Below are 9,047 nucleotides of genomic sequence, written 5' to 3'. Positions count from 1 at the left end.
CCTAGGGTGAAGACCCTGAGTAGTTTGAGTAGTTTTTGGTTCTGGGCTCTGTGATAGTGGTGGATTCCTGGACCTATTTCTTTCCTGATTAAAGACTTGGTTTTTCTGATTACTTTAGTAGTTCTGTGTTTTTCAGGGTTAACACCAGACTTTTTAGAGATGGAGAGTTGCCCCCCCCCACCGAGTACCATGCCCACCCCCACCCCCCAGAGACCTTGTGCTATGTTCCTCCCCACTGAAGAGTACTGGGTGGGCCATGGCCCCCTTACCCCACATAGGGGAGGGAGAAAGCACTCCCATTGTGCTGCTGGGCAGAGGGGTGGGTGAAGTGAGGAATGTCCTCAGCAAGTGTAGAGAGGGAGAGGAGAGAAGCTCTGTCTGAATCCCTCTGCCTTTCTAGTAACAAACTGGGTGAGTGGTGGTGGGATGAGGGAGATGGTGACCAAGTGCCCATGGAGAGCACTCTGTATGCCATCTTTGGCACCCATACCATAGGTTTGCCCTTACTGTCCTAGCCCTTTCCACCATTCCCCAATATATCTATTGACATCTTGTATTGCTATTTAAATTTTCATCCATTTATGTACAGTCCTCAGAGGGTACTATCTTGTATACAATATAGATGGTACAATGCCTAGCAGGTATTAAGCACATGCAATAATGTTTATTTGGTTTTATTTCTCCCAGGACTTGTGAATTCACATTCTGTTTTAGTTACACGCAAAAAATACATTCAACCTTTTAAATAGGAAAATACTGTGGCTGGATCTCTCTCTCTCTCTCTCTCTCTCTCTCTCTCTCTCTCTCTCTCTCTAAATCAGAGTTGCTTCTAGGTCATGGTGAAACATCAGAAGAAGACTTTGCATTGAAAATTTGGAAGAGTTTAATAAATGTTTTTTGAATAAATAAATGGTTGAAAGCCAACTTTTGGGATCATCACAGAAAGGAAGGAAAGCAGGTAAGAAACATTAATTAAATGCCCATTATGTGACAGTGTACTAAGTGCTTTGCAAATATTATCTCATTTGATTCTCCCCATAACCCTGTGAGGTAGGTACTATTATTATCCCCATCTTTACAGTTAAGGAAATTGAGGCAAGCAGAGGTTAAAAGACTTGACTAGGATTAGGTCAAATTTGAATTTAAGTCTTCTTGTCTCCAAACTGTTGTAGCATTTCATTGCCATCCATGGGACATTGATGTCCTGGATTACAAAGTGTTCTCTTTTTGAAATATATTTACATCTGATTTCAATGAATGAATTATACTTTTGCTTCAGGTCTGATTTTGGAGTTCTACCTCTTCCTAAAACAAGGATAAATTGGAAAGAATTAGGGTTTAGGGGGCACTCTGGAAAGGTTTCTTAAAGAAAGTGAAACTTGAGCTGGATTGGAAGGAAGCCAGGATAAGAAGGGAGAGAGGAGGATTCCCTGGGGGCCATGGCAGAAGAAACATAAACAAGCCAAAAAAAAAAAGGCCTGGGGTGGAGAAAAGAAAATTGCATCAAAGCAATAACTTACATTTACATAGTATTTTAAAGGGGTTGCAAAGCACTTTATATATTTGGGCCTCACAAAAAAAAATCTTGAGAGGAAACTGATGCTGAGAGAGATTAAGAGACTTGTTCAGAATCCTACTGCTATTAAGCATAAATGGGAGGACTTGAAACATCTTTCAACTTAAGGCAGAGACCTTCATGCCAGGTCTTTGAGGATGAGGACAATCTTTGCATCCTTGGCATATAAGAAAGTATCTTGCACACAGTGTTTTAATAATTATTTGTTGAATTAAGGCAGTGAAGGTTTTGGATTAGAAAGAAGCAATAATATATTTATAAAGTGGGTTCTGGACATTGGTCAATGTTTTAACACCTTGTTCAAAAACCTATGTAGGTCTAACAAAGCTCAGCAGGAAGAGTTAAAAAGAGAAATTCCATTCAAAATCACTCTAGATAATACAAAATACCTGGGAATCTATTTGCCAAGACAAATGCAGGAATTATATGATCACATTTTCAAAACACTTTTCACACAAATAAAGTTAGATCTAAACAATTGGGAAAATATTAATTGTTCATGGGTAGGCCAAGCTAATATAATAAAAACAACAATCCTACCTAAACTAATTTACTTATTCAGTGCCATACCAATAAAAAAAAAAACTATTTCATGGAACTAGAAAAAAGAATAACAAAATTCATCTTAAAAAACAACAACAAAAGGTCAAGAATATCAAGGGAACTAATAAAAAAAATGTGAGGGATAGTGGCTTGCCAGTGCCAGAACTTAAACTGTACTGTAAAACAGTAATCATCAAAATAATCTGCTACTGGCTAAGAAATAGAAGGGGGGGGGGGCGCAGCTGGGTGGTTCAGTGGATTGAGAGCCAGGCCCAGAGATGGGAGGTCCTGGGTTCAAATGTGACCCCAGACACTTCCTAGCAGTGTGACCCTGGGCATGTCACTTGACCCCCATTGCCTTGCCCTTACCACTCTTCTGCCTTAGAACCAATACAAAGTATTGATTCTAAGACAGAAGGTAAGGGTTTAAAAACAAAGAAATAGAAGGGTGGATCAATGGAATATATTAGGGGTAAATGACCTCAGCAACATAGTATTTGATAAATCCAAAGATCCCAGCTTTTGGGGTAAGAACTGGCTATTTGACAAAAACTGCTGGGAAATTTGGAAAACAATATGGCAAAAATGAAGTTTGCATCAATATCTCACATCCTATACCAAGATGAGGTCAAAATGGGTATATTGATTTAAACATAAAGAGTGATATTATAAGTAAATTAGGGAAACATAGAGTAGTTTACCTGTCAGATCTGTGGAGAAGGGAAAATTTTCTGACCAAACGAGATAGAGAACATTACAAGATGTAAAGTGAATAATTTTGATTATATGATATGTTTTTATACAAACAAAACCAAAGCAACAAAGATTATAAGGAAAGCAACAAATTGGGAAAACGTTTTATAACAAATTTCTCTGATAAAGGTCTTATTTCTCAACTACATAAAAAACTAAGTCAAATTTATAAGAATTCAAGTCATTCCCCAGTTGATAAATGATCAAAAGATATGAATAGACAGTTTTCAGATAAACAAATCAAAGCTATCAACAAATCATATGAAAGGGGGCAGATGGGTAGCTCAGTGGATTGAGAGCCAGACCTAGAGACAGGAGGTCGTAGGTTCAAATCTGACCTCAGACACTTCCCAGCTTGACCCTGGGCAAGTCACTTAACCCCCATTGCCTAGCCCTTACCACTCTTCTGCCTTGGAGCCCAAAATGGAAGGTAAGGGTTTAAAAAAACAAAACAAAAGAAAAACAAAAAAAACCCCAAATCATATGGAAAAATATTCTAACTCCTTCTTGATTAGAGAAATGCAAATTTAAACAACTCTGAGGTACCACCTCAGGCCTATCAGATTGGCCAATATGACAGTAAAGGAAAGTGATAAAGGTTGAAGGGAATGTGGTAAAATTGGGACACTAATACATTGCTGGTGGAGTTGTGAACTGATCCAACTATTCTGAAGGGCAATTTGGAATTATGCCCAAAAGACTATAAAAGAATGCATGCCCTTTGATCCAGCAATAACACTAGGAGGATTGTATCCCAAAGTGATTTTTAAAAGTGGGAAAGGACCTGTTTGTACGAAAATATTTATAACTGTTTTCTTTGTGGTGGCAAAGAATTAGAAACTAAAGGAATGTCCCTCAGTTGGGGAATAGCTGAATGAAATGTGGTATATGATGGTGATGGAATACTACTATGTTGTAAGGAATGATGAACAGGATGATTTCAGAAAGGGCTGGAAAGAACTATGTGAATTGATGCAGAGCAAAATAAGCAGTACCAAGGAAACATTGTACATAGAAACTGAAATATTGTGGGATGATCAAATGTGGTAACTTTTGCTACTAACAGCAATACAACAGTCTAGCTAGAACAATTCTTAGGGACTTATAAAAAAGAACACTTGTCCACCTCCAGAGAAAGAACTGTTGGAACAAAAATGCAGATGGAAGCATATGATTATTGCTTATTTATTTGGGCATATATTTTAGGATTTTGGTTTTATAAAATTATTTACTTTAAAAAATGAATAATATGGAACCCCGATTGAATTGCTTGAAAGCTCCAGGTGGGGGTGGAGGATGGGAAGATGGGTGAGAGACAATATGGAATATAAAACTTCGGAAAACTCGTGGAAATTTGTTATTAAAACGAAAAAAAATTTTTTAAACGTATGCAGGGTATACTTTATATTGATCATTTATCATTATTTGCATTTTTTCCTCACTTTCTTAAGTCTAGATAATCAACAAAACAATAAATCAAACTGATTTTCTATACGTAAATACTAAAAATTTAACAGTCGCTCGAGCTGTCTCCAGTCTATCCCCCAATACCCAGGGCAGTTTTTTCTAGAGTACCGCTTCTCTGCCTCGAAGTTTTTATGAATTTGCAGTCCGACCGCGGCCTACAAATCCCAGGGTGCTTCGCGAGGCAGCGTTCCATGCATCGCGTCCCCCCCCTCTCCCTCGGGCAGGGTGAATAAAGGTTCCGTGGTGGGTGCACTGCGGGCTGGTTTGTTATCGTCTGCGGGTGACGGAGGCCCGGGGGTGGGGGGCGGCGTGGAACCGGTGGGCGGGAGAGCGGACTGGGGCGTAGCGAGGCTGGGGCTCCCTCTTCTTTCCACATTGGGGGGCGGGCTGAAAAGAGACGGGAGGCCGGGCAGGCCGGCGGCCTGGGTCCGAGCAGCGAAGACGGAGTGGTCGGAGGAGATGGAGGACGGCGGTGGCGGGGGTGGGGCGGCCCCGCGCGGGAGCGGCCAGTCCACGGGCACCGGCTCCGGCGGCGGCGGGATCGGGCTGGCCCGGGAGCTGGGCCGGGCCTTCGCCCACCACCGCCTTTACTTGAAGCGGCTGCAGCAGAACCTGAGCGAGACCCAGAAGTTCTTTTCCGACATCCAGTGCTCCTACGACCGCAGCTTTCCCCCTTCACCCCCGGTCCCCGGCGGCTTCGGCCCGGAGCAGGGCCTGGGGGCCGACGGCGATGTCTCCGAGGCCGTACTGCGCGCCGGTAAGGAGGATGCGCCTCTGGGCACTGGGGACCCACGCGGGGGGCAACCTGTGAGGGATGCAGAGGGAGGGGGGCACGGACGAATGGCCAAGAGGCGGGGCTCTGCCGGGTGCCAGGATTAGGGGAGAGGGATTGTCCTGCAGGGCGTCAGAGTCAGAGATTGGGGGGTGGGGGAGGCTCTGTCGGGTGTCGAGTGAGGGTATCCCTGCAGGATGCCAGGATCAGAGGCGAGGTGGGGTCGTGCCCTTCAGGGTGTCAGGGTCAGAGGAGAGGGGGTGCCTTGCAGGATTCTGGGACAGGAGCCCATGGGGAGAGGGGATTCTGCAGGGATTCAGGGTTGGAAGCGATGGGGGGCCCTGCAGGATGCCAGGATCAGAGGCGATGGGGGTGTAGATGCAGTGGGTCCAGGTCAGAGGTAATGGGGAGGGTGCTAGTGTCAGAGGCTGGGTGGGATGTAGGGGATGCCTTGTAGAGTGTCAGGGTTAGAAGTGAGGTGGGGTGCCCTATGGGGTGCCAGGGTCAGAGGCCTGGGCGTGCAACTGTTGGGGAGGGGGAACCTTCAGGGTCTGGATCAGTTAGTTCTCCAAAGACAAAGGGGTTGTTGCTAAAGGATGGTTTCCTGGGAGGAAGAAGTATGGGGAGAGGAATGGTTAAGTTTAGAAAGAGACTGGCTGGATTTAATCCAGCTGTGAGTTGGGAGTGGTGGTGGTTGACAGCAGACAGGAAGGAGGTGGTAGGTGTACTGGATACCAAGTCAGTCAGGTAGTGTTTATTAAGTACTCTCTATGTGCCAGGCACTATGCTAAAACAAAAGAAGGCAAAGGACAGCGCCTGCTGTCTGGGAACTCACAGTTTAAGGTAGCATGCATAGGGTTATGTACAAAACAAGGATAAGTTGGAAAGAATTATCTGTCAGAGGTAAGATGGCACTTAGTGTTAAGGTGGCACTCTGGAAAGACTTTTTGCAAAAAGTGCGATTCAAGCTAGACTTGAAGGAAACCAGGAGGTAGAGATGAGAGTTGGAGGAGGATCAGGGGTCACACAGAAATGAGCCAAGGGATTCATGGAGATGGAAGATAGATGGAATGAAATTCCATAGCCCTCAATCTGTGGGCTATATGGTCAAAGGGATGCATAGTTTGAGCTTAGGGATAGAACATGTATGCTTGAGTGGCTCAGCTATCTACTGGTAGATTGTAAACCATCCATGCCTCCTATAAATCCTCTGTAAAGAGTCTCAGCCATCGATATCTTCTCTTTCTGTGGCAGCTAGGTGAGCTAGTTGGCACAATGGATAGAGTTATGAGCCTAATTAGAGTCAGGAAAAACAAATCTTGTCTCAGACACTAGCCGTGCCATCCTGGACAGGTCACTTAATTTTCATTTGTCTCAGGTTCCTCATCTATAAAATGGGGATTATAATAGCAACTACTTCTCAGAGTTGTTGTGAGGCTCATAATGAAATAATTTGTGAAGTACCCAATATATAGTAGGCACTATATAAATGTTAACTATTATTATTAGCTATTTTAATATTATTTTGATATTAGTGCAGTACTTTGTCTATCCACCCATTATACTTTGTTCTCATTATAAACCTGATTACTTGGGAATTTTTTTTTTTTTGCAAAGGAAGTCTATTTATTTCTAGTGAATTATTAAAAATTGTGCCTGGGTTAGAACTTGTTTTTTTTTTTTTACAGGAAAGCATACCTATTTTTTTTTGCATTTATGACCCCTTTTGTGTGTTGCCTTCTCTCATTAGATTTAATAATATATTATATAATGCATATTATATATTATAATAATATAAGCTCCTTGAGGGCATAGATTGTTTCTCTTTGGAACAGGATAAAGGTGATAGTCTTTAACCTTTTTCTCTTTTGTTTCCCTCAGGACCTGATACTGGGGAAACTGGCATCTTTGTTTCCATGTGTTACATACAGACTTTTAGTTATGAAACAACTGAATGAGTCCTATTGATTGCAATTATGTGTACCAAGGATAACAACAGCCAAGTAGCCTATAAATTTAGGGACTGATAGCATCTTAACATAGAAATGATTATATCATTAGGTTATATTTCTAGTAGTATGCCTGCATTGCTGGAACCAAGTTGTACACTTATCATTAATTTGTCTAAGTGTCTAAAATTTGGGATGAAAGAAGATACCCAGATTGTCAATAAAATTTTAGAGCAGTTCTTAATGATTCTCTTTTGTTTGACTTGCTGGATGTCAAGGACAACCTTAGTTTATACATGATGGTGAATATTATAGAAGGGCTGACTGTTTTGAGGTTGTAGTTTTGACTTTGACATCTTGTGTTTAGAGCTTTGCTGATCTGAAAATGAATATAGAGGGTACTGTTGCCCCCCTTTGCTGCTTTGTGAAGAAGTTGATGTTAGGAAGGGCCAGATGAGAAAGTTTTATTCTTGAAAATTCCCAGAGAAAGAATATTCCCCGGCCTTTCTATTCTACCCTTTTTAGGGTTATTCCTCACTAAGGGATTCTTCCTCACAGCTCATTTAATTCATTCAGCAAACATTTTGGCCCTGTAATATGCCAAGTGCTGGGACTAATAGTTCCTGCTTTCAAGAAGCTTACATTTTGTTGGGGAGAAACAAAATGTAGGAATGAATAACTGAAATGTGCAAAATGTGCAAGGTCATGGGGGTGATCACTATAAACTGGAGAGGTCAGGAAAGGCCTGGTGCCCAGTTGTGAAGGAAGCTGGAGACGCCCAGGATAGTGAGAGGCTGTACAAAGGTGTGGAGGCTGGAGAAGGAATGTTTTGTATTAACAGCAGGCAGGCCAATTTGGCTGGAATGTTGGCTATGTAACAGAGAATAATATGAAATCAATTCCAAAAGGCAAGTTGGAGCCAGGTTGTATAGGGCATTCAGTGCCCACGGAGAAGAATTTGAATTTTGTCCTAGAGGTGATAGGGAGCCACTGAAACTTCATAAGCAGGGGAGTGGTCAGATTTGTGCTTTAGGAATCAGTTTGGCAGCTCTGGAGAATGGGAGAGGGAAGAGGTGGAATACAAAATGACTAGTTATAAGGCTATTGTCATATTTCAGCATAGAAGGGATGAAGTATAACAAATAAAAGGTGGTATAGAGGCTCAACATCAGAGTTATAGGCATTTATTGAGAGAGGGAGAGGGGAAAGGGAAAGGAAGAGGGAGGGAGAGAGGGAGGGAGAAAGAGAGACAGAGAGAGAGAGAGACACAGAGAGAGACAGAGAGAGAGAGAGAGAGAGAGACAGAGAGACAGAGACAGACACAGACACAGACACAGACACAGAGAGATGTCAGCCTTATATAATTTAAGTCCCAGCATCCTAGGTCGGGTACCAGATTTCAACCCAGCATTGTCACCTCCATGCTGTGTTTTGGCTTCCCAAGCCTCAGCCTAGGGAGTCAGTCTGCTCATCAACAGAAGAAAAGAGACTGCTCTCCTTCCTGTGCTTGCCTTTTAAATCCACTAGCTCCTCCCTCCATGGCAACCTTGCACCTTGTGGCCCAGGATACTCACGGGGATATGCCAGGGCTAGACTCTATACTTAGGGTCAATGTTGCTGAAGTAATTCCCTTAACACAATTGGTATGAACTAGTTCGGTGACTTTGTAGGTGGAGAGAAGGGGATAAGTACAAGAAATATTGTGGAAATAGAACCAACAAGACTAGGCCTGTGTCGATGGAGGGAGAGGGAAGAATTGAGGAAGATTTACAGGGTGGCAAATGTGGGTGATTAGGTTGCAATGTACTAGGGGGAAAATGGTGGTTGGGAAGAGGAATGGGCTTGGGGAAAAGATAATTAGCTTTGTTTTGAACATGTTGATTTTGAAAATCCCACCACACCTATTGGTAACTGGTAATGTGGAAGTCAGGAGAATATTAAAGGCTCAACATGTGGCTTTGGGAGTTTTTTTGCTTAGAGATGATGG

The 9,047-nt window shown here is 42.7% G+C and overlaps 1 protein-coding gene across 2 annotated transcripts in view; it reads left to right on the top strand.

The window, feature by feature from the left end:
- Positions 1-1,817: 1,817 nt before the first annotated feature.
- Positions 1,818-9,047, top strand: part of DSTYK (dual serine/threonine and tyrosine protein kinase) — a 65,766-nt gene continuing 58,536 nt past the window's right edge. Inside the window, exon 1 of one of the 2 annotated variants that reach the window (XM_056815793.1) lies at positions 1,818-5,096. In XM_056815793.1, the coding sequence (XP_056671771.1) occupies positions 4,799-5,096 (298 nt within the window). In that variant the 5' untranslated portion in view covers positions 1,818-4,798. Of the gene's footprint in view, positions 5,097-6,944; positions 8,037-9,047 lie in introns of those variants that run through there. The other variant, XM_056815795.1, reaches the window with a different exon arrangement.

This window comes from Monodelphis domestica, chromosome 2 (assembly GCF_027887165.1).
Source record: "Monodelphis domestica isolate mMonDom1 chromosome 2, mMonDom1.pri, whole genome shotgun sequence".
Taxonomy (NCBI): domain Eukaryota; kingdom Metazoa; phylum Chordata; class Mammalia; order Didelphimorphia; family Didelphidae; genus Monodelphis; species Monodelphis domestica.
Note: the sequence above shows the minus strand (reverse complement) of the source record. Positions and strands in the feature narration are given on the sequence as shown.